Source organism: Danio rerio, chromosome 7 (genome assembly GCF_049306965.1).
Source record: "Danio rerio strain Tuebingen ecotype United States chromosome 7, GRCz12tu, whole genome shotgun sequence".
Lineage (NCBI taxonomy): Eukaryota > Metazoa > Chordata > Actinopteri > Cypriniformes > Danionidae > Danio > Danio rerio.
The window spans coordinates 34,445,001-34,469,153 of record NC_133182.1 but is presented as its reverse complement, the minus strand read 5'-3'; the positions used below and the strand labels follow the sequence as shown (position 1 = coordinate 34,469,153).

Below are 24,153 nucleotides of genomic sequence, written 5' to 3'. Positions count from 1 at the left end.
CCTGTACCGCATGTCTTTGGACTGTGGGGGAAACCGGAGCACTCGAAGGAAACCCACACAAACACAGGGAGACCAGGAAACTCCACACAGAAACGCCATGTTTTAAATTTGATAAACAAAAGATTAGGTCATAAAAATTCCTAAATTCACTGAAATATTGTGTTGTAGGCCCTTAATCATTTTAAACAGGTCTTAATTTTCCTCTGTCCAAGTAAATCTACCTAATCGGGCTGACATCCATCCGATCACCAACAGTCCAATAAAACTTTTTCAAAGAGATATAATTCACAACAGATGTTAGAAAGCAAATTCTCTAAATTTAATTCACTAATCAAGAAATATACTAAAAACAATTACACGATTCTTCGTGATAATTAATTATAGCAATCTATGCCTTCATGTGATCTTCCATCTCTACAAAAGCTATTTACAGAAGGGGGAGCGGACATAATGTTAATAAATTAAACTTAAGGTTTTGTAAAAGCAAAAGGTTGAATCAGAGTTATACTCAATCCATTTGAACCAGAAGCCAGCAAATATATATTTTTGATTATGCATGTAATTGTCTCAACAATAAATATAGTTTTAACAATCTTAAACTTGTCATTTAAAAAACAAAAAAAGCATTATATTGCAAAAAAAACGAAAGCAAACAACTAAACTAATTAAAATACGTGGCTGAGAAATAACTACATTTGTATTGTTGTTGTTTTTTTAAGTAAAAAAAACTGATCCAACCGGGGCATTAGTTAAACACAAAAATATATGTATGTATATCTCAAATTTTATTCATTCATGATGGTCTTAAAAGAGTCTTAAGTCTTAATTTTGCTTGATGAACCTGCAAAAAATTATTGGCCTGTAATCATTTGTTTTTAATATTTATTTTATACTTCTACATTTTTTATCAAACATTAAACCTTCAGTTATAAATAAATTGATAAAATGATGGACTTCCCTACAATATCTTTTCAATCAGTGTAAAATTATGATTTTTTTTTTCAAATAGATCTAGTTAGTAAATATGGTGACATTGTATTTATGTTGCAGTATATAAATCTCAGGAAAGCCTTCTTCCAATATTGTGCAGCCTTAAAGTTTCAGGATAAACTGGCTCCATCCTGAGACTCTCTCTCCTCATGCTCGGTTTACAGTGTTCCTCCTTATATTATGCTGGTATGTGTGTTTAAATGGAAAAGTGTTTGTCTTCTAGGTGGAGGAGTTTCTTATTTGCTTTAGATTCTTGAAGCACATGTTTTGAGAACATATAAGTATTGTAAAGATTAGACGTATAAGTTAAAAAAGGGTGTTGTCGCTGGGGCAATTCTGATCATTTTGGAAGGGTACTTTCTATCCAAGACTAAAAAGAGCATGTGCACTACATAGGTTGAGCCCTATCTGTGCATGTGCCTGGTAAACAGAAACATTTAATTGACTCTCCGCTATCAAACAAATAGCCATCTAACACAACCTATTTGAGTTTATTTCATTTGTTGAACAAAAAAGAAGGTTTTCTGATGCATGCTGAAACTGACTTTCATAGTATTTGTTTTTTGTATATGGACGTAGATGGTTGACAGTTGCCAGCTTTCTTCTGACTATGTGTAATAGACATATGACAATAACTGTTTTCAAAGTATACCATGGTTTGGAAAAGGTTTTAAAAAAAGGTCTTAAGAGGTTTTAAAACCTCTAACATTTCTATTATACAGTTAATTTTTCCCCACTTTTTTAAATTAGTTTTTAGGACAACAGTATCTCAGAAAAGATATCTAAAGATGGCGTTTTAAATTGTAAAGAAATCTGTGTTTTTAAATCTAATGAAGACAGCAGAAGTCAATGATTGAGTTAAATTTTTTAGCCTGACATGTTTACTGTTCAAAAATATCTTAAATGTTTTCCAAAATACAATAAACTGTGTTCAAATGGAAAAAAAGTTTTATTTTTTTTACCCAGACATTTAAATAGAATACATTTTAGAGCAGTAATCACAATACCTCGAAACAGTAATCTGTAATACTTAAAGATTTGGATCCAATTGAAGCCGAGTGAATAGTGAGTCAGTTTTTATTTATGGGTGAACTATCACTTTAACACTGCAAAAGCATTGCATACCTTCTCCAGAGCCAGCTTTCAAACTGCAGTGATAACCCTTCTTGAAAATGATGTGTGTTTTTGTCTGTTTGTTTGTGTTTTGTTTGGCAAGGCACGCTCTGAATCCATATGAAAGCGCACAGAGCCTCAGGCATAAAAGATTTTTAGGAGACAAGTCCCTTTAAAAGTAATGTTGTTTACTGACAGATACATGAGGAAAAACATGCTCAGGGTTTGAGGTGCATTTTCTTCGTAAAGCCAAAGATTCAAATGTCATTCCTGCTAGTTCAGGTATGGTTCCTTCTGTGATGCAGCAGCAGCATCTTAAAATTGGCATGAAACAAAAGTTAAGATTAGGCCTGCACGATGCTGGAAAAAACAAACATTGCAAATTTTTTTTTCTTTGCAACTTATATTGCAATAGGAGTATAATTTCATAAGATGACTCCATTTGGAAAGAATTCTTAATTTAACATTGATTTGGATTATTTTTACAGTGCATAAAATGTCATACAAAATATATTTATAAACGACATAAAATAAATTAAACAGGGTGTCTGCAGGGTCTTATAAGTCTTAAATTTACGGAAATATTGTGTTGTGGATCTTAAATCATTTTAAACAGGTCTTAATTTTCCTATGCAAGCTATACCCAATGGAGCCAACAACCATCCATCGATTTCAATACAATTTTGACAAACGTTTATTTAATAACTGGATTTACAATATGATTTAATTACCTTCTTTACTATAACATTTGTTTTTATTGTTTTTAAAGGTTTTTAACTGGGCCATTCAATCCTTAGCGTTGTGTAAGTCTGAAATTTCTTTTACAAAGCTATTAAAAAGTCTTAAATTTGACTAGATGAAACTTGTAGAAACCCTGATTAAAGACTCTGTCCTAGTGGGCCGGTGTCCTGCAAATTTAGTTCCAACCCCAATCAGCCACACCTGGCCTAGCTAATCAAGCTCTCTAGGCTTTCTAGAAATATCCATGCAGGTTTGTTGATGCAAGTTGGAGCTGGACACTGGCCCTACAAGACCGAGTTTGGGAACCCGTGGCATAGATGAAAACAATAGAACTATTACATAAATGATATTTGTGTTTGGTTTCAGGTAGAGTCTAACAGTGTTGAGGTACAGAAATTCAATAAGTGAAGTTTATTTATAAACAAATTTCGAGAGGATCACATGCTTATGATTGTTCACAGCTGTTCCAACTTTAGCTAACGACTGATTATCCTATCAAATTATCCTTAACTCACTATGAATAACCAGACTTTTCTCATCTCAACATCTTCGTCTTGAAGAAACCCCCCCACCCAACCCTACTTTTCCTCCTTTCAATGGGCGTCACGGTGGCCAGCGATTAGCGATATTGCCTCACAGCAAGAATGCCCTTGGTTTAATTCCTTTCTAAACCAGACGGCATTTCTTTGCAGAGTTTGCTCGTTCTCCCCGTGGCCGCGTGGGTTTTCCCCGGGTCCTCCGGTTTCCTCCCACAGTTCAAAAACAAGCATCCTAAACAATTAATCCAAATACTTTAGCTAAACTCTAAGTACACCTTTCAGCATCCATATCTGACACTTAGCTACAACAAGCAAGAGGGGGAGTCATCGAGATCTACCTAAGCTCAAACTCCCCTCTCACCTTGCAACGGGAGGGAGCCCAGGGCTCGAGGATCTTTTAAGCTCAGGGTTCTCTCCCGGGACAGCAAGCCAAACTAGCTTTATTATCAATTATTAGCTAAGTGTGAACTCTTGAATCAAATTTAAATTGACACTCTGTAGTCATTTCTGTATAAATAATACAACTATCATTATTTCTTGTGTCCAAATTATTTCAATTCTATTGAAATTGCTAGACATCCTGTGATGTGACTATTGCAGATTTACATTTTGCGGTATTGATGCTAAAATTATATATTGTGCAGCCCTAGTTAAGTCCTTTTTTACATCCGATTTAAACTATCCTGGAATGCTAAAAAAAATGTAAGTGTGGCGCAGTGCTTTGTTTGTCTTTTGAGAACTGTAGGATTATTGAAAAATAATGGTGTTGCTAACAAAATGGAGGAAAATTACCTAATAGGTTGTTTTTAATTACGTGGTTCTGGTGATAGAAGAAATTCAGATGGCGGGCAGGAAGTAAAAAAAACTTAATCGGAGACATAGGAGCAAGTCTGTATTTTTGCAATTTATACCATATTTCGAAGGAGATATAAATAGAAAATAAGCACATATGTTGGACATGATCCTTATATCATGAAGTGGGGTGGGTTTTCTACTGTTCTGATATATATTTACCTGTCATCGAGGCGGTACATACTGTATAAGCTATTACGTTACATGAATAAATACTATAGTTTGGAAGCATACTATAGATAATTACTTGAATTAAACTGTCATAGTAATTATATGTTGCTGTGGTAAAACACAACTGTAGTAATAAACAAGTTACTCAATAAGCTTCAGTTCTTTCGCTATAATTATACACCATCACAATACACCACAGTTTACTCTAAAGTTAAACTATTTATTACGATTTATCAATTTACTATGCTACAGTAATCTGTATTTTTAATTAACAAAGAGTTGTACATATTATACAATTTACTAAGTGGGTTAAAAACATGTTTATTATTAATTACTATAGTTTTCCTCCATGCGGATATCTTCCAGACACCAAATAACAGATGAAAGCATGCAAAAGCATAGACGCATAATCTACATTATTATTTGTTTATTTTTATAAGGGAAAAAAACTGATCCACAATAATAATCGTCATAAACAAACATTCATCGCTGCTGCAATCTTTTGTTGTTTATTCTGCTGAAACGGCAATAAAGACTTGGATTATTTCAAAACAAGATGGAGATTTCATTATAGCGATTACAAGTCAGGGTGCGTTATGTATATTCTTCTGGATATTGTATAAGTGTGGTGGTGTTTTCATCTGATTTTTATATAACACACTGATATATAGAAACGCATAGCTAGGCCTGTATATAATCTTTATTGGTGCTGTCAAACGAATTATCATGTTCAAAAATGGTTTGTACGCATGGATTTATTGACTAAATGTTTATTACATTTTCTCCCGTTTTTCAGCCAGTTTCTTGACCTTTCTCCCTTCGTGAGTAAAAACTTTTGGAAGTCTATGAAAACTATTCGACATTTCTTATTTTGACCGATTAAAACGATTTAAAACAAAACAAAACAGAAGCATTTTGATGTTCTGAATCCCTTCCTGCCCTCCATCTGAGTCTCGCGCATCATCAAAGACGTCATGTAAAAACAACCTATTGACAAAGCAAAACAGACATGCACTGATAGCCCCGCCCAAAAGGCATTCCATGTGACCAGAAGTGAAGAAAAGTTGTTTCAAGGGTTGAGGGAAGATTATGGTGTTTCATAAAAGAATATGGAGGCATAGTAATTGACAAAATAATGAAGTGCCCAGATATTATAGCCCCTTTCACACATGCAGACCTTTATGAAAAATTACCGGCAATTTTCCGAAAATATCTGTATGTCTGAACAAGCACTTTTTGAAAATACCACTAATTTTGTTCCGGCAATTTTCTGGAAAGAGAAGTTGTAAGATTACCGGTAATTTGCTCTTTGTGAATGCAGAAGGAAGATTGCCGAACGTTCTTGTCTAGAACAGGGGTTCCCAAACTTTTCAGCCTGCGACCCCCAAAAAAACAATGCCAGTGACTCGCGACCCCCAATATCCTCTGAGGTGGTTATAAATACAGAAACCTTGCATGCAATGACGCACACACACCAATTAAATTTGTGTCAGTGCTTTAAATGTGCAAGAAAGTATAACCTGATGTTGTCAAATCAAAATGCATCTGACGCTATTGCTGCCTTTAATATGATGTAATTACCCCAGGGGTTGCAATCAGGGTAGCAGCTAGATATTAGTCAGATAACATTGTTATGTTCCTTCTTAATGCCAACTGTGTAAAAAAAGTTAGCGATAAAATGCTTATGATAAGTTTGTTTACCTTTAAGCGCTGATGCGTGTGCACTTAGAACAGCTGGTGAGCGTCAACACACACACAATTATGTACATCTCAACATGTGTTTCTCTATATGTTTTCATCGAAGTTGTTCAAATTACTTATCTATCCACAGAGTTTGTAATGTAGTCAGATGTTTACAAATACAAAGCCAGCCGTTTAAAGCTAATTTCTGGTAATGATGTCAGAATTTACCAATATTTTGGAATGGATATGTGAATGGTCTTTTCAGGAAAATTCCACAATATATTGACAGTATATTTTGATTGTGTGTGTGCGCATGTGTGTGTGTGCGTGTGTGTGTGTGTGTGTTTTGCTGTAAAATATTTTTCATATCAGTTGTCAACTGAGGTTTAGATCATTAAAGGCAATTTTGTGCTCTGACTTTCTGGAATGTGTGAAAAACCCTAAACGTCATTCAGATCCTTTATGGACAATGAAATGTTTTCTCTGAGTGCACTACTATGGAGAAGCGAATTCAATAACTGATGTATGATTAGCCAATGCATTTGTTTGTTCATTTCTCTGGATGGAAAGAACCAATTAGCCTTGCTCATTTTAGTTTTGCTCATGCTCGTTTTATTGGCCAAAGGCTGTTGATTGTCTTTCTGTGTGTATGGTGATTGGGACAGTGTATTGTCTGTTTAAAATAGCCGTCACAGCTGTGCTCATGAAAAGAGGCAGTACTGGTTTCCACGGCGACTGTGTGGAATCTCATTACCTAAGGCTGATTGTTGAGCCATGAGGCGGGCACTTTGTGATTGACAGGGTACCAGATCATGTCACGTTTCCCATATCGTAGACACATGTATGTTCCCTCGAGGTGAGGAGGTCTGGGATTTGTTCCGTGCTGCCTAATTAACCAGGTAGTTAAGTGAAATGGGGGCATATAAAGTGTATCATTACTTTTCAGCTGTGCATTATTAGCTTTAGATTAAAACTGTTCTCGAGGATGCTTCAGGAAAGTTATGACGCAAGCTGTAGGAAATTCGTTTCTTTTGTGTATGTGTGCATGTGCGCGAGTGTGTATGTGTGTGACTAATGCATCATGTTTATGCTGTGGGAGATGGTTTTTAAATTATTGTTTTTAAAATGAAGATTTATATTTGTAAGATTTATATTTGTAATTTTCTATATTTATAATTTAAATACATGCATTTTGTTTATGTATGACCTTCCTCAATGTGCATGAGCAAATGGGTTGTGCTTTCATAGTATCACACTGCAATTAGTTTTTATTTCACATGATTTTTGCAGGGCTCAACCTTAAGGATTTACCAAATTGATCTCTGACCACACCAAAAATAAATAAATAATTATTTTTCAGCCATACACTTTCAATAATGTGTCAAAACACTTTTTATTTAACAAATCTTTTCTTTAATTTAAAAAAAAATAATAATTATTGTCATATATCCCAGACTACCATTTAACTAGATAATTAATCTCCTATTAAAGCAATCTTATTGTAAAAATACAAATAAACCATCTTGACAAAAATAACAATAAACAAAAAAAAAGCAGGTTAAAACAAAAGCTGTAACCGCTGCTGCTTACAAAAAGACACTTTTTTTCAAAAATGTGGAGCTCTTGAAAGCAGGAGGTCTGTGGGTGCACGAGCATCACCTTTTGTCAAGTCTATTTCAAAGAGAACCGATCGCACCTGTTAAGTTGAGCAGAAGGAACTGGGAGGGCAAGCTTTTAAAACGGTCACGCACATTACATTACCTGTACATACGAGTGTTCCTCTCTTTCGGTATTCATCTGCTTTCTTTTGCTTGTGTGAACACGGTTGTTTTGTCAGTCGTGCTGCTTCTTGATTCCAAGATCACATTTGCTTACATATTGAGCCATCTCTATTGTTGAACCCTGCTTTTAAGAAAACTAAAATTAAAAAATTATTTCCAACCAACCAAAGTGCCTAGTGGGAGCGGCTGTCTTATCTGCCACAGCCGAAATCTACCCAAATTTAGCGGGTTGGTGGGTGTTAATGTCAAGCCCTGTGTGTGTGTGTGTGTAATGTGTATATATGTATATGACTTTAGGTATGAATAAAATTAAAAAACTAAATGAAATAAATATGCCAAAATGTAGGTACCTAGGAAAAATTCATTTCTTTCAATGTTTTAAGTGATTAAAAACTACTTACCGATATATTAGCAAATCCATTTAGTGGCAAAGGATATATATATAAAAAATAATAATAATTAGTAGTTTTTGTGCTTGAACTTCTAAATTCGTTCTTCAGTAGGCAATCAAATGATTCTTGTAAATATGATGTGTATTGGAATATTAACTTGTTTTAAGTAAAAAAAAAATTACTGAATTTTACTGTCCGTGATGTGTAAGTTATTGTAAAATCGTGTGATTGTCAATCAAAAAAAACCTTAAGCCAAAATTGACAGGCACATTTTGATGTTTTGCGGGAATTAAATCTATCAGATTATGTTCACAATGTAGTCAAGGTCATCCATCTTTAGTAACATTTTATTGCAAGGAAAAGTTTACTGAAGTGGCTATTAAAATTCAGACTGTATTTTAATTATGTCAAAAGATTAGTTATCATTTTAATTACAATGATTATCAGTGATTTTACATCAGTGGTGTTAATGAATTTCTAAACACTTTTACTTTTAGAAATGTATTAAAGTTTTCAGTTTCAGAATTCCTCTGGTAAAATACAGATGTCCATGAATAAATAAGTACTTTACACTTCTGCCCATCATTAAATCTGTTTATGGGCACCCCATAGCTTCTCTGAAGCCTCCCCTGCAAATGCTAGTGATTCATGCCGGTCCAGTTGTGAGAGCGTGATTTAAGAAAAGAACAGCAATAGAGGTCCTGGTGTCAGATGAGCCGGGTGATGCTCAGAGGAAGAAACAGAGGCGTTATTGATGTGTTAGTCACAAACCATCCGTCTTGTCTTCTCTCCTCTCTTCCTCTCTAACTGTTAGAAGTGACAGAGGAAGAGTGGAAAGCGCCACTCCAGCAGAAAGAAGAAGCCACTAATCATGGTGCAAAGCCTTCAGCTCCTCTCCCACCAGAGATTAATACATCCTATCAAAGACAAGGCCAAACTTGCTGACTGGACTAGCCATTTAAAAGCAGTTTGAGTCGAGGTTTGAGATGAATTCATTTCTGTTCTTTCTAGAATTAACTTGTTCTATAGGAGCCGGCTGAGTCATAGGATAGCAGTATTTTCGTTGATATCTTAATACCACAGGGGGCGGCATTCAGTTATGTCTAATAATAGTTAAATCTACTAATTAGATTCAACATGATTTTGTACGTCACATGTACAGTCAGAACATATGTGTACAATCAGAAACTATTAACTCTTGTGTGGTGCTTGGGGATGCTTTTATCCACTCTGTGGTTTTAAGGCTTAATTAGGCCACAACTTTCTCTGTTTTAGCAAATTTGATGGTGACAATTTTTAGCGACAAGTCTTATTTTGATTCTTTTTTGGGGAAAAATGCTTTTGGAAATTTTCAAAAATTCAACAATACACTCTGGGCAAATTGACTACCCTTATGTGTTCATGACTGTTTTTGCCCCATTGACTTCCATTATAATCACATTTTTTAAATCGCAAAGCCATGACATCATAGAACCATGCATTCTTGATTGATGGTGGTTTTCTCTGTTAGGAAGAGGTACAATTTGTGATTTTTACTGTTGACGATCATCAGTTACAGTGCAAATTAGCTTAGTTTCTGGCTTTTATTATGGAGTATTGTGTATGCATGCTTGCCTGAGTGTGAGAGAGACCTTTGCACACTTACCATGATATGTTTGAGAAAATAAAAAATAAGTACCCTAGCTCTCAGTGTATATAGTAAGCATAGTAAGTGTATTTATGCACACACCCTATAATTAGCCTTTTTACTCCATAGAATTCCATATAAAGCCAAAAAAATGTTTACACAGGACTATCTAAAGAGTTTTAATATGAAAAACACAAAAAATATAATTTACTTTGTTTCCAAAAGTGGAAGTTATTTATTAGTTGGTTTTAGGCATTTCTGTTGTTTAACGTTGATGTTAAATAAATAATCATAGATAGTAGATCATGTGTGTTTCCGTCAATTATTATTTTAAAATGCACCCTTATTTGTAATATGTAAATATATTTATTGTACAAAACTTGTTAGTGAACTATGAGGAAAAAAATAAAAAATAAATAAATAAAATAATCGTTTATTAATCGTAATCAAGTTAAAATGTTCAATTAATCTAGATTTTGGTTTTAGGCCAAATCACCTGGCCCTAATGCATGATTATTAATAGTGTCATGGCTCTGCAATCAAAATATGTGGTTATGATTGATGTCATGAACATGAATGAAAAAGAGCCCATTTGAACAGTACAGGGTTAAGTAGCGAATGCGGTCAACTAAAATGAGATCAAATATGCTTGTAGACATCTTATACCTAGCAATCTCTCTCTCTCTCTCTCTCTCGCTCTCTCTCTCTCTCTCTCTCTCTCTCTCTCTCTCTCTCTCTCTCTCGCACAGTTGCTTTCTTTGAAAAATCTCACCATCCTTATTTAGCTGGAGTGCATGAATCTTTACAAATGAACTTCTTGAATCTGTGCTATCGAGTGGACACCTGCTCAGTGGTGACCCTGATGAGCTGCTGAGTGCTCATGGCAGAAGTGCTTGTTTTCAAGAGGCATATGCAGTTACATAATATTGCATAACACCATCACTGCATGAATTTGATTTCAAGGGCACCTATTATTATGTGTTTGTTCCTTTAGCATGTAATATAGCTGTTTGTGCATGTTAACAAAAAGTCCATGCCACATGGAGTTTCTCTACAATAGAAATCACTTACCTGCCTCAATCATAGTTCTGCTATTATTTTTATAATGTTTTCTTATAATTTATAATACTGTTTACAGCTCCTCAAGAAGCCTTTGGAGCTAAAATCGTTAAAAATAAAGGTTCTGTATTGATGCATGTGTTTCCATGAAACTTTTCTATTACACAGAAAGTTCTTTCTAGTATTAAAATAATCATTAGATTATCAAAATACTCTTTACATGAAAAGGTTATTTTAAGAAATGCTCACCGAAAGGTGAACTAAAATGGCTCTTCTTTGAAAACTAAGTAAAAACACCCTTTTCTGACTCTTAAAGGGATAGTTTACATAAAAATTTTAATTGTCATTGTAACTGTCATCATTTACCCATTCTCCTCTGACTTCCATAACAATAACCTCTTGAGTGTGAGTAAATTGTGAGATGATTTTCTTCATTGAACCATAAATGTGGAATGTAATAGGGATTAAGTTCCTAACACATGCTCTAAATGATTACCTAATCACAACATACTTAGTTGAACAGTCAACAGAGACTGGGCTCTCTAGCAAAGCTTTAAAGTACAGGTCTCAAACTCCTGGAGGGCCGCAGCTATGTATAGTTTTGCTCCATCCCTAATCAAACACAGCTGATCTAGTAGTCTTGAACACCTTGATTAGTCGGATCAGCTGTGTTTGATTAGGGTTGGAGCAAAACTGTGCAGATATGCAGCCCTCCAGGAATTGAGTTTGAGACCCATGCTTAAAGAGACAGTAACTAAAACAGAACTTGCTGACTTTTTTAACAATAAATAATGTAAATGTATTAAAACCCACTTCTAAAAAAATAAATAAAATAATAATAATTTTAATAATAATAATAATACTTTTTATTTAAAGGCGCCTTTATGGCAACTCAAGGACACCGTACAATAAAACAAGAGCAATAAAACAACAAGAAAAATAATATAAAAAATATACACAACAATAGTCCAGATACAATTAAGTATTAAAAGCCATCTTAAATATGAATTATGAAATAATTCAGCAGAGCGGCTGAATGCTCTATTGCCCATGGACGATAGACGAGCAGAAGGAAAAAACAACTGGAGGGAGGAAGAAAGTCGCAGGGTGCGAGAGGGAGCAGCAATGTGGATTTCTATAATGAAATAATGAGCTTAATATTAATGCAGGCCTCTTAATTTTGAGCTGTGATGGAAGAAATGATCTCTGACCGTTATACACTGTAAAAGTATTATGGATTCCAAACAGTTCATCCATGTTGTCCCAAGACAAACTGAATAAGTTAACTTTAATTGTTTTTACAAGTTTAAGTGGATTGAACCAAAGACTATAGAACACACAAGATATAGTTTTGAATAGGGAAAAGTGCAACGGTCAATATGGTGAATGAAGCCCCGCCTTGTAATACAATCAGAGATCGCTTTAGATTGACTTTTCTCCGAAGGAGGGGCAGTTGTTTTTTTATTTTAATGTTGATTCCTAATATGAAATTCGATCATAAGCTTGGCAAGCAATTTTGGAGAATTTGATGTTTCCCCATTCAAACAGAATGCCCGAGCATACTGCCAGAGAGACGTTTCAAAGATGGCCGTCGAATAAAATGACTTGATTGAACATAAAAGAATTAAGTTGGTCCCCACAAAAAAACTTTGGAATTGTGTTGTTTCAACTCATTTGAAATGAGTGGTTTGAACAAGCAGGAAAAGTCATTTTGTAAAGCAAAGACCAGTGATTTTCCTGCATGAAGAATTAAGAGACACCTCCATCAAATTTTGCACCACCTCCACCTTTTAATAAAAATTAGACAGGCTGTCATGGCCAACAAAGCCCAAGTGATGCTCAGGCACCGGTCATGTGTTTAATTACATTTAATGATAGCCTTTTTAAATAAGAATGTTTTACTTGATGAGATAACATGAATAATGCAAAACATGTTTGTTTCAAGTAGCAAAAAATTCATGATCGGGATATAGGGCTGGGCCAATAAACAATATCATTGAATTGCGAAAAAATTTATTTCAATAACGACGATACGCTCTGGACATTTTTTAATCGATATTGACCTAAGAGCCAATTATACACCAGCAATATGCAACAACCAATCAGTATGAAGTCTAAAGACCATTTCCTACCGCACTTTGCAAAAATCTTGACAAGACGACACAAATAAAGAAATAATGAGTGGAGGCAGTGACAAAAGTAAAACTAACCTTGAGTTATTATCCAAAAATGGTGAAATTATCGGAAAAAGGCACCACAAATTCTGTTATATGGAAGTGGTTTTTCTGTCTGAAGTGTGACAAGGAGCAGATTAAAACGATCTGTAAAGTATGTCAATGGTTTGTGAGAGAAACCAAGTCTGGCAACACAAACAACCTATTCAATCACCTAAATAAATATCACCCTAAAAAAAAACAAAAGTTTTACAATTTGTGTGGACTTGCTGGGAGTTGTACTGTATATTTTTATTGTTTATGTTTTGCACATTTAATTCACCTCAAAATGCCAGATTAATCTTTTAAAATTGATCTTGCTATTTGCTTTAATTCGAGGCCAAACGTGTAATCTGTTTTTGCAAATAAACAATATTTTAAATTGTAATTTATTGAACCCTCTGATTTTTGTTGCATCAGTCATTGTTGGGATGATAACTTTTAAAGATGGAAGCATTAACAACTTATATAGAAATTGATCGTTATTGTTCAGTATGGAAAAACAATATTGAGTTTGCATTTTTGCTATATCACCCAGCCCTATCAGGATACTACCTCTGCTTCATTTTGAGCAAGGATAGACCGTCAAGATGATGTAGCTGTTTTTCACATACAGTACAGGACTTGGTGTCTATCTGTGTACGAGATTGTGATGGAGATGGAGAGCTCTCTGCTGTGCAGTGTGGTGCATCCAGAACTTCAGATAAACAGTGACCCAGTTTCAGGTCAGCAATGACACTGCAGTGAGACAGGAGCTACCATTTCTCCATTTGTGTTCTGTTTACAGCCTTATGTGAATGTTTTGATGTTTTCTTGAGCTAACAAAGTACATTTGTCTTGTGTCAATAGACTGCATTTTGATATATAAATAATAGTCATTTTCTTGACATTTAATAGGTTCAGCCAGATATTGTGCAGAGTGTCTGTGTGTGTGTGTGTGGTTTTTTTTTTTTTTGGATGAAATCTGAGCTTGTTTTAGTTTGTATTGAGGCAATGTTATTGTACATATGGGCACTAACACACGAGGAACACAAATGGCAAATCCATGCAGCGAGTGCACAGCTGGGCTCCAATCCCTGTAGCTTATCAGTGTGTGTGTGTGTATTTGCTGCTGAGCCTCCCGTCAAGATGTGTTAGAGAAGACTGCCGAGGCTTGGTTTGTAAGGTCTGTTCTGTTTTGACTGCATAGATTGCCGTTAGTACTAGTATAATAATGGGTTAATAATGCTGTGTAGCTGTAAGTTAGGGTTATACATCCTAATTGTTTGTTTATGCACATCACATTTATAACCATTTGTCTGAAAAATATAAATACATTAGTAAGGTTATTTTGCAGCAAATATAGAAATAGGCTTCAGCCAAAACAGTATTGGAGGATCATATTTCTTAGGGTGCTTTCACGCTTGCACTTTTGGTCCGCACCTTGGTTTGTTTGACATCAGAGTATGGTATGTTTAGCTAGTGTGAATGTATCTTCTGAATTCGGGTGTGCACTCGTGAACCATACCCGAGTCCACCTAAAAGGGGTCTAGGGTACGGTTCTCGCGAACTCTGGTCCGGTTCACTTCAGGTATGAATGCAATCACACCAAATAACAGAAGTGAACTGCCAACTGTACAACAAACTATTGTTTTCATAACGTTAATTCCTGTATGTGTGTGTGTGTCTGTGTGTCGCAGGTTCTGCAGTCATTGCGTTATGTTCTGAACGTTAATAATATTTTTATAATATTTCCTGAATCTCGATGCATTGCATTCACCACAAATATCCGCTAAATATAAAACCTAACATTGTACACATCATCGCCAAAGAAGCTTGCCTTTACTAAGTTTAAACTAAAACTTCGGCTCATGATTGAACAGTATTGTGCTGGTGGTCATCGCTAGAATTCTGCTTTGCCCCGCTTTTATGGCTCTCACTGGCTTTTTTCACAAACACAGAGAAATGAAAATCAGAGCAAAACGAGACTAAGCGTTTACAATGACCAAACCAAAACTAAAACTGTTAAAGAGGTGCAGAAGTGAGACTTTTCTTCATTTCTTTTGTACATTCTTTTTGTTTATTAAGTTGACCAGCATATAAAACAATAGTGCAAAATAATATAATATTTTCATAAAGCAACAGTAGGACTTTTTTATAGCAGATAACTCACACATTCAAGGCAGAATGATAATGAGAAATATTATTCATTGTTAGTATTATTGTCATCTTCATCATCATTATTATTTTATAATTATTAGACATTCATTTGGAATTATTGTGCAAATATCATTAAGTCATCACAGAATTAGTTAGATAGTTGTTTCTGGTTTTTGTTAGTCCTAATTGATGTTTTCAAAAACAACCAATCTGTTAATATACAATTTGCAGTGGTACTCATTAATTTTTGTTGGGTGCCTCTAAATTTTTGTAGTTGGGAGCACCGGCAATTTCAAGCCCTGCATTTGACAAATCATTTTTTTATTTGTTCTTATTTTTATTTATTTATTGTTCTGTCATTTTTTTACAGTGTAAAATTATTTCTGTTTAAAAGTAAAAAAAAAACATTCACTTATTTTTAAGCAGGAAAGAAAGAAATAAGAGAGAAATTTACTATTGTTTGTTTTTTATATTATTGTGTGCTTTATTAAATAGTTACTGAGCAGCAATAAATAACACTGTAAATATAAGGAGTTTTCATCTTATTCTAAACTAGTGGGGTTTGAAATTAATGAATGCATAATAATCGTAATAACTTGGAAACCATGATTATTTCTCAGACTATAATCGAACAACCAAAATCTATAATCGTTGCATCCCTACTGTTCACACAACAGCAGCTCGATGACGCAAGCATACCGGGGTTCAGAAAAGAAAAAAGACCGTCCTGGCAATTGAACCAGGTGTGAAAGCACCCTTAGTCCACATGTTTAATTGGTGTTTCTCTGATAATTTTCTTTCCATAATTATATTTTAATAATTTTCTCCAGCAGATAATGACACTTTGCACACTCATTACCATGACCAATAATGAAGCTGAAGTGGCAATATGTTTAAGACAGATCATTTCTAAAGAACTTTATCATGATTTATTTACTTTATTATGACCTCAAAACATAACTTTGGCGCAAAAAAACTAATTTAATGACTCAAACTTTTTCTGTGTTTATTTTAGTTTTCCTGCGGCAAGGTGGCTCAGTGGTCAAAGAAGGTCACTGGTTCCCAGCTGGGCCAGTTGGGATTTCTGTGTGGAGTTTGCATGTTTTCCCCATGTTCACATGGTTTCCTACGGGTGCTCCGGTTTTCCCCACAGTCCAAATACATGTGATATAGGTGAATTGGGTATGCTAAATTAGTAGCGTATGAGTGTGTGAATGAGTGTGTATGGGTGTTTGACAATACTGGGTTGTGGCTGGAAGGGCATCCACTGCATAAAACATGCCAGAATAGTTAGCAGTTTTATTCCGCTGTAGCAACCCCTGATAAATAAGCTACAGAGCCGAAGGAAAATTAATGAAGCTTTCCTATTATTTTAGATTTTTGAGTACACTTTTGATGATTTATAATCAGGGCTTTACATTAACACCCGCCAACTCGTCAAATGCGGGTAGATTTCAGCTTTGGCGGGTTAGACAACCACTCCCGCCATTTTGGCAGGTTGGAAATAATTTGGTTTTCTTAAAGCAGGGTTCGACAATATAAGGATGACCCAATATGCGTGCAAATGTGATCTTAGAATCGAGAAGTAAAACAATTGTGATCACGCGAGCAGAAGAAAGCACATGAATACCAAATGAGAGGATGATGATCACTCGCGCTAACAGCTGATGTGATGCACGTGACTTCTTAAAACGCGTGCGCGTGACTGCTTAATGCGTGCGCACTCCCGAATCGTAAAGCAACCCTGTCTGGAACAGGTTCTGGAAACGCAACTGTCGGTTCTCTTTCAAATAAACTATAAAAAGTGATGAACATGCACCCACAGTCCTAATGCTTTTAAAAGCTCAAAATGTGTCTATTTGTAAGCAGCACCAGTTTCTTTCACTTTGAACAGATTATTAAATGGCCTAAAGTCGACCGCCTGCATGTTATCATTCTTTCATTATCACACACGGTATGTTTCACCTGTTTTTGTTTGCTTACGGTTTTATTTGCTTTTATTTTTGTTAAAATTGTTTATTATTTTTTAATTATTTATCAATGGTTTATTAACATTGCTTTAATGGGAGATGAACTCTCATTGCAGTTAACTGGTGATCCGAGAGATCTTTAGCCACGACAGATTACTGTGCATACTTTTGATACAATATGACAATAATTATTTTTTAAAAGTCAATTACTTTTCTTTCTTTTTTAAGAAATGTGTTTTGTTAAATAAAAAGTATAGCATAGAGCTATATTTTGCTTGTTTTGACACATAAAAAATTTGTGGCTAAGAAATAATTATTGTTTCGTGTGGTTATAGAGATAAATTTGGTAAATCGTTAATTTTGAGTTCTAAATAAGTCATGTGAATTAAAATCTAATTATAATATAACACTATAAAACCCTGACCCATTTGCTCATGCTCATTGAGTAATTAAAAGTAAATCATTAAAAGTAATTTTAGCATGTCAACGTCAAATTAATGCATATAAAATATATTATCCCAACAACAAAATTGTGGCTAGTGAAAATGCAGAGTGGCTTGTAACATTGGAAAACTACTAGCCAAAGTGGCCGGTGATTAAAAAAGTTATTATAAAGCCCTGTTTATAATGACTGATAGTCAACTTTTTTTAGGGTACAGTATAAAGTTCCAATTATGCCCCAAATTAAAACAGAGTAAAAATAAAATTAAAAATCCTAAAAAATTCATATGAAACTGAAATTGCTGCTTAAAATGGATTATGGAGTTCTTTTACACTTGTAAAAAAAAAAAAGTAGGCAGCCTGCTGCAGACCTTTTTTAGTTGACTCAACTTAAGTCAAATCAAGTGCTGTTCTTGGGATAAAAGTTGAGTCAATTTAAAAAGACTGGACAGCACAGAACTTTAATCTGCAGAACAATTTTGGCCAGAGGAGAAGCGGTTGTGCCCAACTGAGCCAGGTTACTCTTGAGGTCTTTTTTCCCTTCACTTTCGTCAATTGGTGAAGTTTGTTCCGACCACTGTTGCCACTGGCTTGCTTGATTTGGGACTTGTAGAGCTGTGCATTGATGTACAGTATTTCCTCTTCAGTGTTTGGAATTTCAGCAGTGAAATTTAAATCACACTGAACTGAACTAAAATGAACTTCAACTCTGAAAACTGGACTGAAACAGTTTCAATTTACTTGAACTTTTATTTTAAGCTGCTTTGACACAATCTACATTGCATAAGTGCAATAGAAATAAACATTATCTGAATTTTAACTTTTTGTTTCAGTTTATAATCTACATGTAAATGTGCTGCCTTATGTTGTGAGTTATGATTGATTGATAGAAAATAAAGCCTAGGGTTGTCACAGAGATATTTCAGAACTCTTTTTTTCAGTGATGCTGTCATGAAATAAGCATATTTTCTGTGCGCAATCCTATTAAAAATTCATTTACAGCACCTTTAAGCTTCACAGCTGCACAGAAGGCTTCATTTCTCTGCAGAGCCTTTTGCTGTGTGATGGATTGCTTCTATAATGTTCACGGCTTCTCTTTTTTAGACCTCATTCCTGCGCACCACAGGCCGAAATGATTGGACGCTGCCTGCCTCGTTCTGTCAACTCCTAGTTCTGCTGCACCTGATTGGTCGACTGGCTGTCTGAGAGCTATTACAGTTGCCATGACTTAGAGACACTCCTGATACAGAGATGGAGAAAAAGAAAATGTGTCCCCGCCTCCTGGACTACCTGGTGGTAGTTGGAGCCAGGTAAGCAAAGCTGTTTGGTGATGTGGGTGTGTTTGTATGTGTATGGCTCTGATGTATAGCTGCTTGAGTAAACTGCTGATGAATGAAATACAGATGAATGGATTATGTGGTTTGTTTGCATGTGACCTGTGCAGGTGCTTTTCAGGGGCTTGTATTCAGGTGTACATTGTTAAATTGGTTTTGTTAAATGGGTATCATGAATAAAGTTTTGTGTAGTTTTGACAGCAGGTGACGATATGATTAATAGGAAAAGGTGGAACCTATTGGAAATCTGTTTGTACAGTTTTCAGATTGACAGCAGCAGAAGGTCCAGACTCATCACAGCTTGCGTTTACCAAAGACTGCCAATGTAAAACAGCTTTAGTTTTCACAAGTTTATGTCTTGACCTACACTTACGTTTGAAAATCCACTGTTTATTTGATCATTCAAGTGTTTCTAATTTCTAAATTACACTACCTGACAAAAGTCTTGTCATCGATCCCAGTTGTAGGAGCAACAAATAATAACTTGACGTCTAGTTGATCATTTGGAAAAGTGTCAAAAAGTAGATTTTTCAGATGAATCGTCTGTTGAACTGCATCTCAATCATCACAAATACTGCTGAAGATCTATTGGAACCCACATGGAACCAAGATTCTTACAGAAATCAGTCAAGTTTGGGGATACATTCAGTATGGGACCTACTTACTGTCCTAATTAAGTAATTAAAAATCAAGGCACGGTTATGTTTTATTTTGGTAAAATAAGTGTAATCTAGAGGCCTTTGCATTTCATAAAAGACACATTTGATATCAATTGATCAATTAGAAGTCAAGTTATTATTTGTTGTTCCTAAAACTTAGATAGGCGACAAGACCTTTGTCAAGTAGTGTGTAGCAGAAATATTAGTTTCATATTAAAAAAAGTCTTTTTTTCATTTCAAGGCTTTTATAAAATAAATCATATTATTACAAGTTAAAACAAACTTTTTTTTTAAATCTATTGTCAGATGTAATTTATTTTAATAATGGCAAACCTGAATTTTTAGCATCTTTTTAGCTGCTCAGTAGCATCTCAATTCTTGTTGCATGATTCTTTAGAAATCAGAAACCAAGGCATATTTTTGTGTCTGGAATAGCTGACAGAAGATTCCTGTCTCTCATTTTATTATTTTTCCCTTGTCTAATCAGGCAACCCAGCAATGACAGTGTGGCACAGACACCTCAGCTGTTGCGGCGTTATCCGCTGGAGGACCACAATGACTTTCCTCTGCCACCTGATGTGGTCTTCTTCTGCCAGCCTGAGGGCTGTCTGAGCATCCGTCAGCGGCGGGTCAGTCTCCGCGATGACACCTCTTTCGTCTTTACTCTCACTGACAAAGACTCGGGCATCACTCGCTATGGAATCTGTCTCAACTTCTACCGCTCTTTTCAAAAGGCCCACCATCGCCCAAGAGCTGAAGGAAAAGGTTAGCGGTCACTTTGGTGCAGTATTGTACTGCTTTAATCCATGTGTTTTGACCTAGTATTAGGATGGTGTTGTCCACTATAGTTTTGTCACCCTTATTGAACACCACAAATGAGTACATAACCTCTACCTTATATTTTCTACATACAGGAGAAAAGCCTGCTCATACAGACACTGCAGTGGAGGCCACAGAGAAATCTGACCCCTCCACTTTGACTCTTTCAGGGGAACATTCGGCGCCCCCTGCAGGAGATGGGACTTTGCTGCCAGGCGAGCCGGGTAGCAGCGGGAAGTCTCCGCGATCTAAACGCAGTGGCCGAATAGCACCACAGAACCGCAACAGCATGTTAACATCTCTGTGTATTCTGAGCCACTACCCTTTCTTCTCAACATTCAGAGAGTGTCTGTACATCCTCAAGCGCATGGTGGACTGCTGTAGTCAGCGGCTCAACCAGAGACCCGGAGCTCCCAAATCCACACAACGGTAAGAACAGCCTTTTTTTTTTCTCTCTTGTGGATTATGCAGTTATGTAACTGCACCCTGTGATTGAGCAAGATAATTCTTGTGCATGGAAGCGGTGGCTAATGAGTGCAGTGTTTTGCAATATCTGTGAGCTTCAGAGAGTGTCAAATACTGTGGTGGTGCTGCCAGAAGACGCTATCTCTTCCTCACACCATCACAACTGGCAACATTCTACCACTCTTTTTTTTTTTTGGTTGCTGTTACTATTTGCAATGCATTTTTTATGTGTGAGTCCTGGTGATGCAATGACATGGAAATTCTTGTCAGAAAAGAATTTGTCTACTGGACCCACTAGATCAGGGGTGCCTAACCCTGTTCCTTCTCTTGATCAAACCCACTTGCCTTTAATTATCACATGCTCCTTCAGATCCTACTAAAGCCTTGCTCACACTGTGCGATGTATTTTATTTTTTTCTTCCATGTCACGCTGTAAGATCTCAGCCATCATAATGTCAGACTGATCAAAAATGAAGACGTACCAAACACGGTGAAAACTCACCCAGAGTTTGACATCATCCATCCGTGACGCTTTCACCATCCACCGTTCTAAAATGTTTTCACACAGCAAACATACACAATCTGTCGCAACAATTTTGCACAGAGCGTATCACAATAGTAAAAGCAGGAAGCTAAAAAAGAGTTTTGACATACAGATCCAGCGTGGCTTGAAGTTGTCGCACAGATTACTGCATCAGATTCAGCACTCTTATTGGTTTTTGGATTGACGTTCATCGCAGTTGTTGTCGCACTCCTCGAAAGTGTCTGAAATCTTCTCACACTGCCAGAACTTAAATAAAATTTCAACTGCAATAGGCATTAACCGGCTGTCCTTGAACATGTCAAACCAATTGTCACAGATTTTAGCCTAGCATTTCAGGAATCTTTTATGACCAGGGTTTAAGTTGGATTAGTTGTGTTAGATTAGGGTTGGAGCTGAACTCTGCAGGTAAATCTTCAGGAACAGGGTTTAGCACCCCTGCGCTAGATTAATAATGTAAAATCCCCCTGTGTTTGTAATTATTAATTTTATTGCTGTTTAAATATTAACAGCTTATATGATCACACTAGTGTTTTTTGATTGACTTTACAATGTAAAAAATTAAATAGGGTGTATTTTGTTTCAGTAAATGTAGTTATTTACTATTTACTGTAAGTTACTTAGCAACTACAATAAATATAATATACATATAAAATAATAGACCGCTACAGTTAGTAGGCTGGCATTCATCCACAATTGCCTATAGTCAATTGAATGGCTGTTGGATGCTGATAGATAAAGTGATATCAGATATTAAGCAGACAGTCTACTTATACATTGATGTGAATATTGAGCATTGAGCCAACAGAAGGCCACAGCTCTGCGCTGTTTAGATTGAACTCTAATTAAACACACCTGATCAAATTATTTGCGTCCTTCAGGCATGTTTGAAACCTGCAGGTAAAACACGCCGCATCTTAATCAACACCCTAGCTCCCGAGGTCCTTAGCAGTAGGTTGTATGCACGTATTTGAGCACTGGTAAGGGCAGTGATGAGCTTGTTGCAATACACATTGGGACACATGAGAACATCCTCATTGTTTATCATCAAAACTGGAGTTTTAAACAACAGCAGAACTAATAATCATTTTCATAAATTATTTGTAATAAGTTTTTTTAAGCATCTTAAGCTAAATAATTTGATTGTTTTAATATACCAACAACATTTTCACCATTTAAACAAATAAAAGTTTTGCTAGATATTTCCTATCCTATGTAGTATGTTTGTTCATGGCAAAAATAAATAAGTAACAGATTCTTTTTAGTCATTACATTTGATGACTTGGGTCACGTGATTCCTATTTCATGCTTCCGAACTTTGGGGAACATTTATGCACTATGGTTCCCACGGTGCATTTTTGGGACTTTTCAGGGCACAAATGTTTAAGTGCACTGGAAAGATTTTGCAATTGAGACAGCACTTATAATGGCTGATGTCCTGATCAGTTCACTTAATACTGAACAAGGGTGCTGATTAAGATGCATCCTGTGTTGAAGCAGGGTTGGATCTAAACTCTGCAGGGCTGTGGCCCTCCAGGAACTCAGTTTGACACCTCTGGTGTAAAGGCAGTCATAAAAATAGTGTCACCCATATATGTATATATACATTGACACTGCACAGTAAAATGTCAATGAAAATCATTGCAGTATTGACCCAATGCAAATGTAAACAATTTGTGTGCGATATTCTTAATTTCATTAGTCACCAGTAAGATTCATACTCTTATAATTGTATCTGATCTCCATATTATTATAATTTCTAAATTTATATGTAAATATATTTTAATGAAAAAAAAGAAACTACTTAAATTTTAATTCACTCAGTGAAATGTTTGGATCTTTAATATTACTCATCTTCTGTGGTATGTCATGATACATGTGAGAACCGACCACTTCTCTTTCCTTCTCGTTCCATTTACAGATTTGTAACCGTGTACAAAAAGTTTGGAATGTTTTAAATTTCTGAGTTCATCCTGAATGAGAATGTGCAAATACTCTTTCATGTATGAATCACCCTGGGTGTGTGCGTGTGCGCATGCATTCGTGCGTGTTAATTTTTGATACTCTCCTGACAGCAGGAGGTAACTTGTAACTTTTAGCCAATCAGATGAGAGCTGTATTCAATATGTTCCACTCTGCACAGATTTTGCGCAGTCTGATAATCTCCAGCATTGCGAACGGAAAACAAGACGCCCAGGACTTACCCAGACTTTCACTGACTAAAAACTTAATTTCCTTTATATCTAATTAACGTAAACAGGCTGTTGTTGTGCTTTATTTTTTTCACCCGAAGATGTTTCACCTTCATGATTGTCATTTTAAGCTCATAAGACTTTAATTAATTTTTCGAACATGAATTATACTATTGTTAATTAAATATAATGTTTGTTTACATGTCAAAAAAGCCCCCAAATCAGTAATTTTTTTTTTCTTCAGAAGATTTTGTTTAAACCCCTCAATTCATGCTCATTTGTTATTTTGATTTCTTTATTAATGATGTTGCATTTTGAAATGTGATACTGACAAAAAAAGTGACATCAGCTCTTTTGGTCCCTCAAAATTAATTTTTCTTTGTTTCTATTCAAATGCCAGCTTGCATATTACGATATTATCATTCACAAAAA

At 35.5% G+C, this 24,153-nt stretch overlaps 1 protein-coding gene across 50 annotated transcripts in view; it reads left to right on the top strand.

Annotated features, from left to right (window-relative positions):
• Positions 1-24,153, top strand: part of madd (MAP-kinase activating death domain) — an 89,529-nt gene that overhangs the window by 9,758 nt on the left and 55,618 nt on the right. For 26 of the 50 annotated variants that reach the window (XM_073908707.1, XM_068222683.2, XM_073908692.1 and 23 more), the window contains exons 2-4: positions 18,816-19,021; positions 20,192-20,469; positions 20,619-20,952. In XM_073908707.1, the coding sequence (XP_073764808.1) occupies positions 18,963-19,021; positions 20,192-20,469; positions 20,619-20,952 (671 nt within the window). In that variant the 5' untranslated portion in view covers positions 18,816-18,962. The remainder of the gene's footprint in view (positions 1-18,815; positions 19,022-20,191; positions 20,470-20,618; positions 20,953-24,153) is intronic. The other 24 variants (XM_073908709.1, XM_073908703.1, XM_073908701.1 and 21 more) reach the window with 1 other exon arrangement.